At 36.7% G+C, this 20,356-nt stretch overlaps 1 protein-coding gene across 3 annotated transcripts in view; it reads left to right on the plus strand.

Annotated features, from left to right (window-relative positions):
• Nucleotides 1-20,356, plus strand: part of FAM83B (family with sequence similarity 83 member B) — a 35,922-nt gene that overhangs the window by 638 nt on the left and 14,928 nt on the right. The window contains exons 1-2 of one of the 3 annotated variants that reach the window (XM_081944025.1): nucleotides 404-653; nucleotides 13,717-14,220. In XM_081944025.1, coding sequence (XP_081800151.1) covers nucleotides 13,777-14,220 — 444 coding nt within the window. In that variant the 5' untranslated portion in view covers nucleotides 404-653; nucleotides 13,717-13,776. Of the gene's footprint in view, nucleotides 1-403; nucleotides 654-13,716; nucleotides 14,221-20,356 lie in introns of those variants that run through there. The other 2 variants (XM_081944026.1, XM_081944024.1) reach the window with 2 other exon arrangements.

The following is a 20,356-nucleotide window of genomic DNA, read 5'->3' on the forward strand; positions in this document are numbered from 1 at the left end:
GATGTTGTTGTTACGGCTGGCTTCGTTTCTAAGCTCTGCGTCGCGGAGAAGGGCTGGAGGGAGGCTTCTTCCCCCGCACGCACGCCCTCCCTCTCTTCTAAGGAGGGAAAGGTGGACGGCTCCCATTGCCAGGATTGGGTTGCCAAGCCAGAGCTGAGGGAAAAAAGAAAGAAAGAAAAAAATGCGTGTCGTATTTGGAGTTTGGGGTTAAAAGGGGGGGGGGGAGATAAGGCGAGGCTCTGTCCTAGCTTGGAATGAAGAAGAGGCAAGGAATGAATAATATGGGGGGGGGGGGTTATTTGAGGCTGTTCTGAGAGGGGGGAGCTTTGCTGGTGTCTAAGGAGGGGATGGAGTTCTTCAAAGTCGCCTCATAAACTTTAGGGGAGGGGGAGGGGAAATGACTCCGCACCTTAAGCGTTTAAGCGAGCGAAAGGGAAGAAGGAGGAAGGCGACGCGGGGCCCTTAAGAGGCCAAACAAACCGGTCGAAACTTTTGGGTGGATGGAAGGCTCCCCCAGCGAAGCCAACCGCGACTTCAGCCCGAATCTGGCCATCTCTTTCTTCGCTTCCCCACGGACGGTGGAGAGGGATGAAACTTTGAAAGAATGGTACATCCTGTGCAGGTTTACCTTCCAGCGACCGCGGGACGTTAAGGTTTTGTATCCAGTTTCATTTTGGGAAGGGAGAGTTTTTAAAGCTTTTTCTCTTCGTGCGGCCCTTTTCTCCCCCTCCCCCCGCCACCCCATCCGAGTCTGACTGAGGACAATTCATCCCATTTAAAGAAAAGATAAGGGGGAATATCTAAATGGGACGATATCGCGCTTTTGGGCTCTGCTTCCCTTGCTTTCAAAATTAGGCTCATCACGTGATAGGAGCAGAGTAAGCCTTGAGTCATGCGTCTGCCACGGCAGGACTGCCGCTTTGCGCCACACTGCAACTTCATGTATGAAAGGGAGGATTTTATTTATTTATTTATTAAATTTGTATGCTGCCCATCTCTATCAAGCGACTCTGGTTGGCTCACAAGACCATAAATAACAGAATAAAACAATTGCAGGATCGAAACGTTAAAACATCAGACATTAAAGTTATAACATCAAAATATTAAAGTGGATGGAAATCTAGGCAATGTATATGCTCCCAATACCGCACTATTTCAAAAACACAACATTTAAAAACCATAGTTTTAAAATCATTTCATGATAGGATGAGGTTTTGCAATTTATGATTATTATTTTAATATATTTAATATTATTTTATTTTTGGGGCATGCTAGAAAGGATTGCAAGTTAAATTGTGTAGAACCCTGACAAGTTGGGCTGTACAAGATGATAATTATAATTTTATTCTATCTTTTATACATTTTGACCAACTTGCATTAACATTTCTAGAAATTGCTCCATTTCATTCCTGTGTCCTGTGTAGCTATTTTATTTACATAGCTTCAAATGACATAACCTAGAAAGTTATACTTGAGAAGCTGAATCATCCATTAAAGATTATGAAGGGAATAAACGGATCGAAGTACGTTTTTCTCTCAAGCAACATATTCACTACTTTAGGGAAGAAAACTCAGGATAAAAAAAAGACTTTCATTGAGGCTTTCATAATTTAGAATATTGTACACCAATGAGGAAGCTAGACTTTTTAAAATCTATCTCAAATATCTTCTCTATGATGATACAGTCTTCTGCTCCCTTGGAGCCAAATTAATAATATCATTCTTGTTAAAAATTCTATATTATTCATCTGTGAGAGTTATATGTGGCAGTAATCATCTAAAGGTATATTAAGCACAAAATTACAGGAAACTAGAAGAGATCTGTTATTGGACTGCAGTGCATTAAAGCTTCAGTAGAAACAAATGTACTCGACAAGAATTTTAATATCTCAAACATGGATAGTGTCAGACCAGGCCAGACACTGCAAGAAGTACTAGAACTTGTTTGTTTTGTTTGTTTTGTTTTTATTGGATTTATATGCCGCCCTTCTCCCAAAGGACTCTATTGGTAGGCTATACTGTAGTAACAGAATCCCGAAGACTGATAGATTTTGTCTTTCCCTCCCCCTTATACCCATGAGATCTATCTCATAAATCCCTACAGAAAGTATTCTGCTAAGTACCTTTGAATTGTACTTAATGTCACAATTCACAATGAAACACTCTGTTTTACTCAGGTGTAAGGATTTTATATTGCACTAATCATCAAAAGGGGTTTATGTAGCACAAAGCAGCTAAAAGTTGCAATCCTGTAATTCTCAAAAAAATCTCCCAGAATTCATGAGACATAGCATTTATTTAACCAATGGAGACCTTCTTGCTAAGGTACAAGATGCACCACATACAGTGCTGTTCCACTGATATACTAAAATGGGATTGGAAGTAGATCCCAAACTCCATTTTCTTACAGTTCTTCTGGTATGGGGGTGAAGAGAAATATACCAGCCCTGAAGTTTGCATATTTCTCTCCCCCACCCCCCATGGCAAACAGCATAAAAAGGATGAAAAAAATAGAACAAATTCTAGCACAATGGATATCAAGCTTTTTACAATTTGTTTGTTTTAGCAAAAGTTATTAATCTGTTTGAATAGAATATATTGTATTGAAAGCAGTGTTTTTATTGTGGTTCATTGGAAAAAATATCAAAAATATTAAACTACACTCTAGCAAAAGATTAATATTTTTTCCATAGCCAAAATTACAACAAATTAGAGAATTTTTGTTTATTCTGTTGTAACTATCTTGATGTAACGGATACAAGGACCTAAAATAGTTATAACTGTAAGTAAAATGATATGCGTTTGTGCGTCTATGTGTATGTGAAACTGCTTTGCCAAACTCCCAGCTTCACACCCATTAATTGAAGTAGTCTATTCATGAAGGGTGGAGGTGATGAAGATAATTGACAGGATTAATTATTGCGCAATGCAAAGCAAGAAACAGTAATCACCACCAGAGTTATACACAGTGGATCTTTATAGAACAGAAATCTTTAATTGTAATGAATCATGAAAGGGAAAGGGTTACTCTGGAACCCAGTGTTTCAACAGGCTATTTAATATTTGCATTCATTTAAACATGTCATCCACAAACAATGATTGTAATATATGTAACGGTTCAATGTAAATAACAGCTAAGGATGAGAATTTGTATTATAAATTGCCTAAAACTGCAAAAATGTTTATGTCACAGGTGGGATGCCAGAAGGAATGCTGATCTTCTGGGAGGGAAACAGAATTAGAATTAACATAGTCGTGGAGGCAGAGGCCTCCATTAAAAAACATAGTGCCCTCCTAGAGGACGGAAATATAAGAAGTAGTGAAAAAGGCGGAAATATAAGAAGTAGTGAAAAAGGCGACAAAACACAAGAAGGAGGGAGGGGCTGCGGCTCCACCTGGGGACAGGGGGGAGGGAATAATAACGGAAAGACTCAGGTCACAAAAATAAATATATCTGGAATATCATTTTAATTGTTGATATATTAGAAAGTGGCAAACGAGATGATTGAACACATGGTTGATACAATGTATAATAAGATGCTGTTTCTGCTTATCTTTTATCTTTTGGTTTTTTGTCTGTAAAAAGTTGTGAGAATTGGAGAGATTCCTACCTCTAGCACGATGGAGCTGCCAATTTTTTTTTTTTTTTTTTTTGTATATCCACTTACCCTTTTCCCCACAAAATTTTAAAAACCAATAAAATTCTTTCAGAACAATAAAGTTTTTTCATTAGCCAGTATATATTTGTAATTATGTTACAAATATTTTTTTCAGCTGCCAGGTTTTGGTCATTTACAATGTAGTTTTACAGACTTTGTCTCAAAAGCTTTGAGGATCAATTTAAAATCATGTCTAGCAGCTGTTGTTTGAAGATCCAACCAAATATTTTGCGCATTTTATTTATTAATTAAATATATATCTTGCCCATCTTTCTATCAAGTGATTTTATGTCCTTGGTGAACTAGTGCATTATTAAATATATATATATATATAAAGTTATGGATAAATTATGGTATTTCTTATTGTAAATTAGTGATTGCAATCACTGATATTATTGCTGACTTCACACATAATTCTAAAATAGGTTATTTTAAAAACATTATTCATTTAACAAACCATAATAACTTGATTATCCTATGTTAAGACAGAGCAGATTGGTTAAAAATTGAGGCCAAACCAAACTAATTTATACAGTGCCTTTGTGTTGTAAAAGAAAAAGACTCTTGATTAGATTCGGTACCAGCTGGAGTTCTTAGTGATTTTCATGGAGAGTCCAACATACAACATGTTACACTAATAAAATACTGATATTCTGAGATATAAAAGTATAGAGATTTTCTTTTCAAGTTATTCACAAAATCTACACTCCTTTTGTTACATTAAAGTAATGTGATGTGCACTATCACACACTTTTTAAAATTCAATTTCAACTAATTCACTTACTGCAAAATAAGCAGAAAATCTTGAAATCATAATATGAGAGCCAGATAAAGAGATGGAGTTGCATTTATCATGACATCTTTATGGATTATCTTTAGATAATTTTTCTGTATGAGAGTTAAGGTTTAGGTTAAAGGAATTCTTGAAAGCCCTTGTTGAGGTTCATTAGAATCTCTTCTATCAAATCTGCCACTTACCTGTTTATGCAGATAGGCAGTCCTTGCTTAATGACTAATTGCTTAGCAACTGTTTGAAGTTACAATAAGCACCCCAAAAGGTACCTACGAGCTGGTTCCAGAGTTCTGATAGCAGTATACACACCCTAATGGTTATATCACTGCAATTCTACAGCCATTTGCAGTATTCTGCATATGATGTGATTTACAACTCCCCCCCCCCAGAAACAGGTCTTTCCAGCAGTTTCCAGTAAAAAAAAAATGCCTATAGTAATACACTGACTCATTTAATGATCACCACATTTGCTTAACAACCATTGAAAAAAAGTTGGTAAAATTGTGTCAGTCATATGGGTGCCACATTTTATGACTGCATGACTTACAATAGAAATCTCATAGTCCATTACAGTCATTAGTTGAGAACTACCTGTACTTAAAGGTCTTGAAGTGAATGAGAATTAATAATTCTAGTTGCTGGTTTAATTGGATTTTAATTGCCTTAAAACCTTAATGACAATGATGTCTGTTAGCTGCCTTAAGCATGGTAAAGAGATATATTTGAAATAATAAAGTATATTTTTTCATAGTGCTTAAATGCCACAATAAAAACACCTGTTAGTAATTAGATCTGTTCGTTAGTTTAGGTTGAATTCCAAAAAGATAATTGGGAGCGTGTAGGAATGGGAACAAAGCAACTATCTGCTGCAATCTATTAAATCTTTTTTCAGAATTTTTCTCTTTTTTTAGGATTATTTCTCTTTTTTTACGATTATGCAGCTGACCAGTAATCCAGGAAAAATATGCATTTGCTTTTAAGAGGTGTTAATTGTTCATACCCTTGCTGTGAATTGTTCATACCCTTGCACTTGTTTGGGATCAAATCTGAATCATTTCAGAACATTATTAGTGATCTTTTTGCTCTAGAAAAAATTATTAATTGAGTTTTTATATCTGCCCATCTCACAGGCATGTGATTATGCACAGCAGCATTGACAAGTAAAACAAAACTAAACAGTATAACCTATATATTAAAACAAACAAAAAACCACTATAATAATAAAAGACAGGAAAGAATGCAATCAAACTTATACCAGCTATTTAATGGACTCCATATTTCCATGAGATCCCCAGACACCATGACAAAGGCAAATTTTGAGGGCCTTTGGCAAGGCTTAGAGGGCTGAGGCCATCTTCACCTCGCAAGATTGATATTCCAAAAGATTGCCATAAAAGAAAAGGCTCTCCTTCTGGTATGGCCAAATGAAGCTCTGTGGCTTATGGGACCCTTAATATATCTTGCCTGCTGGAACTGATGGGATGGTTCAGTATAATTGGGGTGAGATAATCTGACTCCATCCATGTAAGTCTTTAAATGTCAAACACAGTACCTTGTATTGGACAACAAACCAACTGGTAACCATTGCAGCTCACAGAGCAGATACATATCATGTGCCATTCGTGGGGCACAAATAACTGCCTGAATTGCCATGTTTCGTATGGCTGAATCTTCTGCATGTCTTCAAGGATAGTCACAGATAGAGTGTATTACCAGTAGTCCATTTGGGAGGCGATTAGGGCATGAGTGGCAGAGTAAAGCCTCCAGGTCCAGAAAGAGGTATATTGGTGTATAGCTTGAAGCTGTGCAAAGGCTCTCCTGGCCACAACTGCCCCCTGCTCTTTAAGCAGGAATTGGGGTTCCAGAAGACTCCCAGAGTTCGCAATATGTCTGTTTGGGGGCAGTGCAACTCCATTCAGAACTAAAGATGCTAAACCTCATATACAAAAGGTTCAAAATCCAAAAGGGCTTAGTCTTGCCAGGGTTCAGCTGAAACCTGTTGTTCCCCATCCAAACTCCTGCAGCCTCCAGGCACCAAGAAAGGACGACAGTTTACTATACCGTATAGCTCAATGTTGTTTGTTCAGTAGATAAAACGGCTGTTAGGCTCCACCTAGCAAGTAGAATTGGCGCCAAGCAGACAATAAATCTAGGAACTTCCAATAAGCCTTTTACTGAAGTTATGAAATTCTGTGAAATAATTCTAGCACTTGTAGAAATCAAACATTTGTGTTCCTTTTTTTTTTGCTTCCACCTAATGGGCTACCTGTCTCCCCTTTTTTGGGCCATGTTCCCCTCTGCCCCTTGTTTTTGCAATAGTCAAATTTACTATCAAATTCTTCCTCACTGTCTATGTAAGTACAGGTAGTCCTCCACTTACAAGAATTCATTTAATGGCTGTTCGAAGTTACAAAAGCATTGAAAAAAAGTGACTTATGACCGTTTTTCACACTTGCAACCGTTGTAGCATCTGCATGGGCACATGATCAAAATTCAGATTCTTGGCAACTGACTCATATTTGTGACAGTTGCAATATCCCGGGGTCCTGGAATCATCTTTTGCGAACCTCTGTCAAGCAAAGCCAAAGGGGAAGCCAGATTCATATCTTATTACTAACTTAACAGCTTCAGTGATTGATTTAACTGGAAAGTGGTAAAACGGAGCAAAATTCACTTAACAACTGTCTTGCTTAGCAACAGAAATTTTGGGCTCAATTGTCATGAGTCAAGTACTATCTATATTGTGTTCATTGACATTTTAGTATTCCTGTTAGCTATCACATGATTTGAAATTAATTTATTTCGGATCTACCCATAACATATCCTCTAGTTCAGAGGATATATCATATCTTCTAGCTCAGGGATGTCAAACTGGATTTCTTCAAGGGCCGGATCAGCATTGTAGTTGTCCTCTGTGGGCCAGCCATGGGGGAAGACAGGATGGACAGCAGATGGGACAGATGCCTCCTGCAACACTCTGCTGGCCAAAACAGGGTGCGGGATGGCCTGATTGGCTTCTTGCCATTTTCGCTAGGCACTGCGGGCCAGTCCTTTGCTATTTCCAGGCCTGCCCCATGGGCCAGATCTAAACATACTGTGGGCTGGATCTGGCCTACGGGCCTTGAGTTTGACACCCCTGCTCTAGCTTGACAGACACAAGAACCCATGATTATCTGAAAAGGGAACATTTCTAAGATTTGTCTAAGATGGGATAGTAGGATTTTAAACTCATTCCCTTGATCAGGTTTTTATACGTATTTTGAAGTAACTTAATTTTGAAGTATATTAAACATGGGTTTACTAAACATGGGTTTACTAGAACTAGGTGTTTAAACAAGATTGTTAAGAAATTGAAATTATATTTGCTTAAAAAAATAAGGATTTAAGTAAGGAGTAATAGATGTTGACTGCAAAAATATGGATAAAACATACTTTGGAGTATTAGGGTTTTCTGTACATAATTCAAGGGTGAAATTCAGCAGGTTCTGACACGTTCTAGAGAACCGGTAGAGGAAATTTTGAGTAGTTCGGAGAACCAGCAATTACCATTTCTGTGTGGCCCCAGAATGCGAAGGTAATGGGGATTGTGCAGTATCCTTCCCCTACCATGCCCACCAAGCCACACCTACAGAACCAGTAATAAAAAAAAGTTGAATTTCACCATGGATATAATTGCTGCCATCTTGATGTTTGCAGGCCAGAACTGAAAGCCTAATTTAAGAACTGAATACTGACTGATTTGTAAGCAACTTATCAAACAATTCATGGTTACTTGAGATTAAACGTTTGAGGATTTTTGAAGATGACAGTTCTGTTAAGGAATGAGAAAATTTTTAAATTCAGCACACTGTATAAAAGAAGGTACTCAAGCATCAAAGAAAATCAGTTAAAGTCAATTTTATTGTTTAAAACTCTAACGCAGCTTGTGAAAGAAGGTATACAGTACTAATTTGTGAGGAAGACTAAAACAATAGGAAATCTGGACCCCAGGTTTCAAACCAGGATATAGCACTGCAACTGCATTGGTTGCCCTTTTTGATGATGTATAGTGGATTCAGGAGTGGAGGAAGTACATACTACTTGGCTTTCAATTGCTTGGTTGGTTGTACCATCAACAATGGTATTTTTCTGGACTAGCTCAAGGGATTGGAAGTGGAAAGCACAGTGCTGTAATGCTTCCCCTTTCTCCTGGGCCACTTCCTGCTAGTGGCAGTAGCCTCCTGCTTTGCCAAATGTCTCTCATTCTTACCACTTTTGTTTAATGTGAAACTCTTGGGTGAAGTCATTTGTGAGCACTGGGTTAAATATCATCACTATGGAATGTATACAGTGTACATCTCTACCCCTGATGCTATCTTGTTTCTTTCCCATTGTCTAGACACGAGTATGGATAACAAAGAACACATGTAGACCTAACTGTAATAAAACCAAGTGGCTGTGGGTTTTTCCCAAGGATATGGATCAGAAGATTCTCCCCATGTGATTTTAAGTAAGGCTGCACCTACTTGGAGCTGTTGTACCATTTGGAGCTCCTCTTGGCTTCATGGCTACTGTTTGACATTTATAGGCAGGTGGATCTTTGCACAAATCCATCTTGTGCACCAGTTGTACTCACCTTTAGAATGGGAAGCTTTACTCATAGTCAGTCTTGCCATAGTCAATTCCCAGTTGGACATTTGCAATGTAATTTACATGGAGCTACCTTTGAAGACTGGTATGTTTCAGGGTCCAATTCATGGTGTTGATTATCACCTAGACAGCTCTAAAGACATAGAGATAGGTTGTTATAGGACTGCCTCTCTCTAGTTAGCATTTAACTTTAACTTTTATTCAATTTATAAACCGCGCCCTCTCCCAGAAGGGACTCGGGGCGGTGTACAGTCATATTAAAAACACAATATAAATACATATAGATATAGTTAAGTATACATAAATATAAATATAGATATAGATGGAGGAGGTAGCATATAAACTGTACAATAGTAGTTAAAATTAAAATTAGAAATGCATTAAAAAACTACCCCTAAAAACTACCCCAGAACAAAATGTTTGCCAGGAGGTTTAAAAATGGGACGATAAATGGGCCAGGCCAACTAATTGGAACAGGTGGGTCTTGAGTTTTTGTCGGAAGGAGCGGAGGTCGGTAGTGGTTCTGATATCGGGGGGGAGGTCATTCCAGAGGGTTGGGCCCATCACAGAGAAGGCTCTACTCCTGGGCGCCGCCCGTTGGCATTGCTTAGTGGACGGCACCCGGAGGAGTCCCTCCCTGTGAGAGCGAATTGGTCGCAGGGATGTATGAGGTAGGATGCGATCCCGCAGGTAACTAGGTCCTATGCCATGGAGCGCTTTAAAGATGGTAATCAACACCTTGAAACGCGTTGCTTATTCCACAAAGTTGCATGCGGTGAGAGGCATCTCCTCTTTAAAGTTGTGTCATATAATGGTTCCTTAGAGATAAGTCTTCTTTGTTCTTGTGTCTGCTTTGTGGAACTACCCCCCCCCCAAATATCATCAGTTACAATAATATAAAGTAACAATATCAATAATGTAGAAACAGTTATAAAGTATAAAATTGAGGGACAAAGGGTAAGACAACTGTTAATTGTGTATACAAGTAAATACATGAATTAAAAGATTTAGTACAAACTGTGTGAAATCTGTTAATTCATGTTTTTACTTGTATACCTTTAATACTTCATCTTTCAACATTTAAATTTTGGAGAATCTGTTAAAAGATAAGTATGCAGCTCTTGTCAGCAACTATTTGCACACTTTTAATAAGATTTTTTTAAATTTCTTACTGGGGATATAGTTTATCAAAGTTATCAAGTATCCACTATCTCCATTTTATAACATTTTGTGCTATTTTAAAATAACAGGATGGCAGGTATTGCTTTCAGTTGTAGAGATGCAACAATATAATATTGGTTTTGACAAGGATGAATAGAACATTCCATCATTTATGGAATTCAATTTCAAAGTTAGTGAAGATGCTATAATTTTTTTAAACCTGCAAATAGCCTACTGTCTGAGAAATATGTTTTAAGTTTTAGTTCAGCAAAGCACTATCTTTTGGAAATTTGCACATAGATTATTTTCCTCCACAGAAACATGTAGCAAAAACAGCAATTCCAAATACCCGACAAACCACCTTGTCTATGCAGATACACAATTTACTGATATATCTTAGTTGATCTAGCACCATCCAGATGTCTTGTCAAATTCTGCCATAATCCCTTGCTTTTGGATGAACTGATTGGATTGAAGCGAGTTGAAATTTTAAATACCTGGTTAGGTTGTTTATTCTTTGACTAAATGCTTTTAGTTTCTTTTTAGTGGCAAAAATGTTTTTCAGTCATAGAAATCTTTCACAATGTACACATTTTGATTAAAAACAAACCTGAAATCTTAAATTGGTGTTTCAACCTATTATCAGCTTATTGATTTAATATCTTCCAATGTGAGGGAGAGGAGTAATTCCTAAGGGTTGGCCTTTTAATTAATCAACATAATATGGAAGTGATATAGGCTGATGGGGTATGCAAGCAGAAGATCAGTAGTGGGAAAGAATAAAATAAGCACTCAGATTCTGTATACTGGAAATAAGTCCTCTCCTAGTTTGGGACTACAATATCTATGAAGAGCATGTTGGGTGAGGAATTTGGGACCTGTGATTTAAAGTCCAAAGACATTTGGAGGGTTCAGGTTTGAAACACACTGGTATAATATTTATAATATTTCCATATAAAAGGTATGAAAAAGAAAAGAGCTTGAAGAGGCAGAGTTGGAATTTCACATACCCATTTCAATAGATGTAATGTAAAGCAGCTACCAGGATAAACATATGCAACCAATTACAGCACCTAGCAGAACCTGTCTGGACTTGGAAGCTAAGCCAGATCAAGCTTGTTTAACATTTGGATGAGGGAACCACATAGAAATTCCACGATCGGTTGAAAGCTAAGCCAGATCAGGCCTGTCTAATACTTGTGTGAGGGAACCACAAGAAATTTCAGGACTATTAACTAGGCTATGAAGTTGAAAAAAACATTTTTGAAGGAAGCAAAGGCAGACCACTTCTTAGGACACAACCAGCAAGGCTCAAGTTCAAACTGACTGTCTTTATGATACACACAAATTCTCCTTTCATAATCACAGGATTAAAGCACTGCTGCAGTCGCGGATAGTATTTCTATAATTGCAATTCATTGCATTCAAATGTGATTCTGTAACCAAGAACAGGCCACACGAGGATCATGTACAAATGTAGGATACCTTTATTAGGAAAAGTAAATTCTCAGAATATGTGCTACATCTTCAAAATGGGCTGAACTTTAGTAAATCATTTGACGATTCCTTTAAAAAAAATTGATTTTGGATTATGTCACCAAAACAAGTGAGCTATTTAAAACAGGGAGCTTGAAATTTTTCTGTTCTATTAATGACCAATCAGTTAAACTCTATTTATCTGTCCTACTTGTAGGCCTGTTTTTAAAATGGAAGACATGACTCAAGGTCACTCAGAAGTATTTTGTGTGGTTTGTTTGGTAATCATTGCTTCAATATTTAAAGTTGACCTGACTCAGAGCTCATCTGCATCTAATAACAGTGCTACTACTACTGGCTACTGGTTGGAATCAGACATAGTTCAAAGCCATAGCTAGCTTAGTCATTATTTCCTAAACAACAGTTGTTTGGGTCTATATACTTTGGTAAGCCATAATTCATTGAATGTAAATTATTAGGTGCTTGGACAAAGCTAAACACATCTTTTTAGGCATATGACTTTAGAATTCTGCTGTAATGAGCTATGAGAATGACCTTGGGAGACAGGGTGAAAAGCTGCAGCCTAGATGTACAAAAGATTTCTCAGCCCACAGAAGGAAAGAGGGTGTGGGTAACACCTCAGAGAGGACCTTCCCTAATTTTCTGGGAAATGTAAGTAAGAGAGGAGATAAGCTTGCAAAATTCTATTACTAAAAACTTGCATTAACGTTAGCGATAGTATTCATGAATTGTGCTTCTCGTCTAGTCTACCTTGAAGAGTTGGCACCTGTTTTGTAGCCATTGCTAGCCTTTGTGTTCCTCCGACCTAATCTAAGAGACTGGTACTTAGCCACTTGGACTGAATAGCTAGAAATAAATACATACATTTTTGAACCATCATTGAGAGACTGCATACTTTGTCTGGTATAACAGTCAGTTGGTCTAGTGATTAAAGCATTAGGAGTATTAGGTATTTGCTGCATTGAGTTATTTACAAGAATAATAAAGGCAGAATATCAATAAATAAGTAAAAAAATAGATATTTATGCTGAGCTTACTGTCAGCTACCAAATGGATATGTTGACATACGGGACATGCAGTCACAGGGGCATGGCCGGGCTGACGGCATGGTACAAAGTCCTGAGAAGCATGGCTGAAAGCATGTGCACGGCTACAGGGGTGAACAGCTGATGAGCTGCTGTGTTGTGCTACTGCCGGAAGTCCCCTCACCGCCGTTGCCTCCCTGTTCTTTGCGCTGGCCATGTACCTCTTTGCCTGCCGGTGCCATTCATAGCCAGGAGAGTGGCCTGCTGATGAGTGGCTGGCCAGTGCTCTCCTGACGTGTCCCGCCACCATTGGATTCACCAGCTTCGATGGTTGCTGCTCCATGGCTCCCACCCCCAGGCATGGCGAGCCCCGGATTGGGACTCGACAAGGGACCCTCAGCTCCGAAGTTGCCTGGTGCCATGACAGAGCTGGGGCTGGCAAGAGTATGCAAGAAACATCTCCAAGCATCCAAAGAGATAGAACGAGAGGCGGCTCCCAATCAGCTCAGCTGATGCACAGGTCGTGATTAAGGGGCCCAGCTGTCATTAGGTGACTGGGGAAGGGAAGGGCTGCTTCTTGTGTTGGCCATGCCCACCCCTTCACTAGGTCTTATGTTGGGGAAGGTCTTTTAGTGAAAGTGCTCAAAAGCATCTTATTTTTGGGATAGGTCTTATTTTCCAGGAAACACAGTATTGAGAAGCACAAATAGGCTATTGCATAATATATGATCAAGCATTGTACTGAAAACATTTTGTATGTCGTAGCATTTGCCAAGCTAATTTAATTTCTAATCACTTTAAAATACGCTTAATAAAATATCTTATTTGTTAAAAAGTGATAAATCCAAACCCACATGAAATATTCATTCTAGTTTGAATAATATTGAACATGCTTCACATTTGCTTACAACATTTTAACCGTTCTGAATTCTTTTTTTTTCTTTTCTTTTAGATATATTCCAAGTGTATGCATGGAGGTTTAAGAAGTCTTTGATCCAAAATAACTCTGAAAATGGAAACCTCATCTTTGCTGTCATCTTTGCATGATGAATGCAGATCCGACAACTACCTTGAGCCGCACTACAAAGAATGTTACAGACTTGCCATTGATGTGTTAATTGAAAGTGGTTCAGAGGCTTACCAAGAATTTCTTGCTAAGGAAAGATGTTCTGAGTTTCTGGCAGAAGATGAGATTAATTATATATTAAACACTGTTCAGAAAATCCCCCCAAACATGGTTTATGCTACTGACAACAGTGTTGATGATACCTCTTCCTCAGGAACATACTGGCCTATGGAATCCGATGTGGAAGCACCTAATCTTGACTTGGGTTGGCCTTATGTAATGCCTGGAATTTCTGGTTGTACAAATATTGAACTTCTTTTCCACCCACCACGAATACAACCTTTTACAATAAAAGAAACTATTAGGAAGATGATCAAAGAAGCAAGAAAGGTAAATTCATTTCTTCTTTCTATTGAAAAATGAAATATATATCAATCACGAATATATAACTTTGATTTTGAGTCGAATCAATACCTATTATTCAACCAAAGATTATCGAAATTAAAAATGATTTTTTAGTCTACTCAATTGCCTCATAATCTTTCAAGCGACTTAAAAATGTCTCTAAAAATTCTGAGAATATAAACATCTTTCTTGAAAAGGTAAAATGAAAGAAGTAGCAGGAAAAATAGAAATAAAGGAAGAATGTTCTTAGTCAAACATACATTTTCTTTTTTTTTTTTAAGCAACTGTGGAACTGGGAATGTGACTGAAATAAGGGAGAGAGATCTAATCTTTTTTTTCTGCTGTGTGGCTAATTACAGCTGTTGGTGTATAAACTAAATAAAGTCCACAGCATAGAGGAAATAGCTAGAGCTTGACAATAGAGTTGTTAAACTTAAGACCTAATAAACTAAATTGTTAATATTCACTGAGCCTGTCTCAGAGGCAATATAGTTGACATGTTGACCTAGTAGGAAGGGATAAATAACAAGAAGGTCACCCAGATGAGCTTATCAAAGCATTCCAATAGCATGCTGTAATCTAAACCTTGTCTATCATGTTTTGGTCTTGCATTTGCAGTGTAGTAGTCCAAGGGTATATAAAACTGATTCTGCTTTGCTCAGAGCTGCCCAACAAGTTGCCAATACTTTGTAGGTCTCCAGTTTACACTGTATTGTTTATATGTCCAATAAAAATATGTTGTATCTTTGAGGTGATTCAGTTTCTTTAGGTGAGCTAGGTTTTAACAACAACTGTTGCTTCCCCCATTTGCCTCAAATGTAATACTTTAAACGTTGGGGTACGTTTCCTTCTATATTGTTTTATATGCATGTATTTAATTTAATTTACCTGCCAAGATATCTCCATTTGTTTCAATGAAGAAAATTGAATTTACAGGGGTTTATTTGCATATGGTACATAGATTTTCATGGAAAATAAATGGAACATTGTGAGTACCTTTTTTTCCCCACATGGAACTCTTGATTGAATCATTAATATTATTTAGTGCCATGCAATTTAAAAGAACAGTTGCATCAGTGCAATTATTTTTAATAATTGTTAACAAAGGACAGACGTGCCACAGATCAAAAGCTTGCTCAGTATATGCCAGACATCACAACACAGTGGTAAAATTAATTTGATATGGCATTATCATAGATCATTTTGACTATGTAGATGAATTGAGCTAATTTAAAAATTTATTGATCAGCTTTCAGACATTTGTGTGAGTCTGGTATTATAAGACCCAACCAATTATCATATATTCTGATTTATAGCTCTTTGGAGTTCTAAGTTAGTGAATGCTATATAAATAAAATTTGTGCTTTTTTTTATCTTTTATTGTCAGAGAGTTTATAAATGAGCGCAATTTCATTGGTGTAACCAAGTTAATAGAATGAGACAATGCTGTATAATTGCTAACCTTGTTCAGTAATTTTACTCTATATTCTTCATTCCCACTTCCTTGCAGAATTTTGAGGACTTAATAATTGTCTGATATTTATAATTAACATTTATAAAGTTAATATTTTATATGTACATTACTTATTTTATTTAAAACATTTTAAACATCCTAATAGAATAGGGTTATTATTTGCAATGGAAGATATGGCAGAAATCTGAATTTTAGGATATATGTGTTCCATTGGGTAGCTGTGTTGAAAATACATTTAAGGAGAATTTGAAAACATTACACTATTTGTATGCCATCTGTGGCTATGAAATTATTGACTGATCCTAAAATAAATGGGAGATATTTGACATAAAAGAAGAACAATATATTCAAAAAAATTACACAAGTGGAGTTTGATCCAGTCATGCTTCCTGATAAAAAGCATAATTGTCAGTGATACAAAGATCAAGCCTAACAAGAAGAGGATATTTGACAATTGTTGTAAAAGAAAGCAAAGGTGGTACTAATAGTGATAGGCACCTTGGGTTCAAATCCAAAACAACTGGAGCACCACTTGAACTTAATTGTCATTGACAAATTCACCATCAGTCAATTGCAAAAGGCAGCTTAACTCGGAACATCCTGCAACAATACCTGTAACATCATCCAACATTCACACCTTATCCAAATCCTTAGGAAGGACTGGATACGTGGACAAAAATGCCAAATCCAGTTTGAACATCTGATTGACTGTGCACCGAACCATAATAACCCCCTTGAAAGTCCAATTGACCCTTGGGGGGTCAATATTGACCATTATGAGAACCTTGCTCTGTAGCCTGTTTTCCTCATTTTAAATAACCAGAACATGGTTATAGACCAGTAGCTCCATTACTATGTAATATGACACTCTTCCCTTTGCTAGAAGTCTAGCTTGTTCATGCTCATGTGCTTTTCTAATATTTCCTGGTCCACTCCATCATCAGGTGTTGTAAGTTGGAGCACCTGGAAAAATAAAATTGGCAGTGAAATGGGATCACTGCCAGTTTTACTTTTCCAGATGTTCATAAATGAGATCTTTACGTTACATCCCGTTTATGCATAAAACAGGCAAGTAAATTAGCTGTGTGGTTACATGGATTGCTATTGAACTGAACAATTATATGACAAAATCTCTTAGGTACTAATTAGAATGGAACTAAATTTAATCCAAGTTCAGCAGTGCTTGCTTTTGGCCATCACGTGACTGGCACAACTGGGGTCAATTCTACAAACATGTGACATTAAATTTGTGTTTACATTTAACACAAGTGCTTTATTTGAAACACAATGTATAACTCAGAGTTTTTAATTCTATAGTTGCAGCTCTGACAAAAAAAAAATCTTTTTAAAATTGTTCTTTGTATTAGACAGGAATGGCCAACCTGGAGTCCACAGATTAAAGGCATTCCCCAACATCTCGAAATCAATCACACAATGAAATTTGGCTGAATTTGGTAGTGATTTTCAATAGAAAAATATTGAAATAAGGCAGGAAATATAAGGCCTCATAATAAAATGTTCCATTCCCTCTCTTAAAATTTTCAAAAGCACAAAAGAGCTGATTTGGGAGAGTTAATGGGAATGCTAATCTAGTGCTGTGTTAGGAAGAATTGTCCTAATGCTGGATGCTGTATATTTTTATTTGAAGTAGCGCATGATATATTAAAAGACATTTTAAATGTTTTAATTAAACTGGTCACATGTCATGGTTCTCATGAAGTACTTCTACCACTAGGCTCACAGTTTAGAGACACCTATGTTTCAGTTTAACATTGAATAATATGTTTGTCTTGTTTTTAGAGCGTTTAGATTTGAAAAAAATTAATGGATCTAAACCATGGATCTTCTGTGTTTTGGTGGTCTGTGGCTACATGTGGATTTTTAGGCATGGAAGCACTGATACACAATACCAATCACAAGCAAATGAAATATTTATAATTGCAACAAAATCCCCTTTTTAAAAAGAAAGACGCATCAGGAAAGCTAGAAATACATTTCTTGAAGGCCTATTGTTCCTTGCCATGAAGACACAAGTCTATTTTTTAGCAGTTTTAAATAAATTATTCTAAAAATAATTCTTCTAAATGTATTTCTTCCAAATAGAAATAACACATGCAAATAATTTTCTTTTAAACCCACAAAATTCTTTTCTCAAACTACATACTATCTTCTGCCCAATGCCTTCTAAAACGATTTTCCACTCATTTCTCCCCTGTGATGAAATAATTAGCTCTCTTCCTCTCTTTTTAGATTTCTCAATTTTCTAACTCTTTCCTTCTCTTACTTCTTCCTTCTTTAAGTCAAGGGATTTCTACACACTTGTTTATCTCCAGTTGAATATGTTTCTCAAAGTGCAAAGGAAAGGTTTTTGTATATATGAGAGACAGTTTGTGCCTATGAATGGCTTGTCAAATTTAGGGTACTTTATGATATGACTAATGTTTTATAAAGCATAATGGTGTTCTTAGGGGTTCCTGTGAAAGTAAATTAATTTTGTGTACAGTTTTGGAAAGTTCATCTTGCAATAAATTTCAAAGCCTACAGATGGAATAATGAAATGCAGCCTAAAGTGAAAAAGAGAATGTATATGCTTCTAAATTTCTTTTAATTCCTTACCATTTATCATTATCATTATCTTCATTATCTTCTAAGTTTTCACAATGTGAAAATTGGATTCGCTCCACTTTCTTCAATAGCTTCAATAGAAATGAAATACAATAGTTTTAATTAACCTTTGGTAGATGCTGTTTATGAAATTTAAATTGCTGGAGTCTTTGGAAAGAAAGTCAGTGATGATTTAAAGAAATGAACTCATTCTGTTCTTTCATTATATTCTGGAACCTCAATCTTTTGTTTTATACATGGACTAATTCTGTATAATATTTAATGGTGCCTTGCAATTTTGAATCACAGCTTTCTTTTTTTTAAAAGAAAGTTTATTCACAGAATGAATAAACAACTTAAATACATCCTGAAAGACTGTATAAAGTCATGTGTTAATGCTGAGTTATACTTAAAAATGACATGCTTCTAAGTTGTAGAAATCAATTTTCTAGTGGAGGTGTTCTTTTTTATTTTTGATAAATACTGTAGCTGGCCTTTACCATAATCTCTTTTTCTTTACATACATATGGTATGTATGTAAATGAAGTGAATGATATTAAAAGATTTTATGCATACTGAATGTGTTCATTTTCAGAAGACTTAGGATTTCCTCTTTTCTTTTCTTTTTGTGGGTCAATTTTATGAGCCAGTTAAGTTCCCATAGAGAGTGAATTAGGAGAAACTAGAAATTATTCAGCATTTCTCTCCAAAACTATTTGCTCTAAGAGACACATCTTCTTTAACAATGCAAAATACTTTGCTTAGGGAATATTATATCTCCCTCTCGACCCAGGTAAGAACATGTTGCTCAGGATAGATAAGAGGTTTTGAAAGCAGTGTTTGCAACAACCTCAGTGTCTTCCAACATAAACCATAAGGTGAGACAGAATGGCAGTAGACGGTCTTGCATTTCTGTGCCATATTATGGGATTCTCCAGTCTAGCATTGTTCCTGGATGATCAGGTGGTAGTGGTGGCCAAGAATGCCATTGCTGATTTTCAGCATCAGTGCCAATTGTCTGACTTACTAGTCAAGTGGATCATCTCCTGAAGTAGTAATCATACCATGGTTATTGTAATTCAGTATGTTTTTGCTTTGCTCTTCAAAACTGTTTGCAAATTGCAAACATATTAGCTTTTTATTTGTTTTAATGCTTTAACAGGTTGCTTTGCATCTAAAGAGCCACTTTCTACTCTGTGAAAATACCAGAGCTCCAGTAATACATCTGCTTTCTGCTTCCTAGAGGAAAAGAGAGAAGGTGTTTTGAGTTTCAGCAACCTGAAGAATTCTTCTATAATGTCTTAAAGACAAGATGAAGTGAAATGCAACATCTTTAGTTGGTTTTAACCATTTTATTTTCAATGCAGATCAAGTGAATCACAGCATTCTGATCCTTTTACTTGAAGGAGAAGTATCTTCAATTTTTCACATTTAGCACAGGATGTTTGAATTTCTTACAGACAATTACAGGTAGTTCTCGACTTACGATCATAATTGAGCCCAAAATTTATGTTGATAAGTGACATTTTATGACATTTCTTGCCACAGTTAAGTGAATCACTGCAGTTGTTAAGTTAGTAACTTGGTTGTAAAGTGAATCTGGCTTCCCCATTGACTTTGTTGTCAGAAGGTCGCAAAAAGGGGATCACGTGACCCTGAGACACTGCAACGGTCATAAGTATGAGTCAGTTGCCCGGCGTCTGAATTTTGATCACATGATCATGGGGAAGCTGCAAAGGTTGTAACTGTCAAAAACGCAAGTCAGTTTTTTCAATGCTGTTGTAAATTTGAATAGTCACTAAGTTAACTGTTGTAAGTTGAGGACTATCTGTACAGCCAAGATGTCACACAGCACATTCACCTTTTGTTTTTTCTTTCTTTCTCCATTTTTTAAATTTTCTGCGAAGAAGGAACTTTTACTCTGGGATTCCTAATGGAACCCAATGGAGTGGCTGAAAAAAGGGGGTAGGATAGGATACGATAGGATGGTAAAAACCAAACAAACATTCCACAATGCATTTACAAGTTAATCCTCATACTGAA

This window comes from Natrix helvetica (genome assembly GCF_964273705.1).
Source record: "Natrix helvetica genome assembly, chromosome: 2".
Lineage (NCBI taxonomy): Eukaryota > Metazoa > Chordata > Lepidosauria > Squamata > Natricidae > Natrix > Natrix helvetica.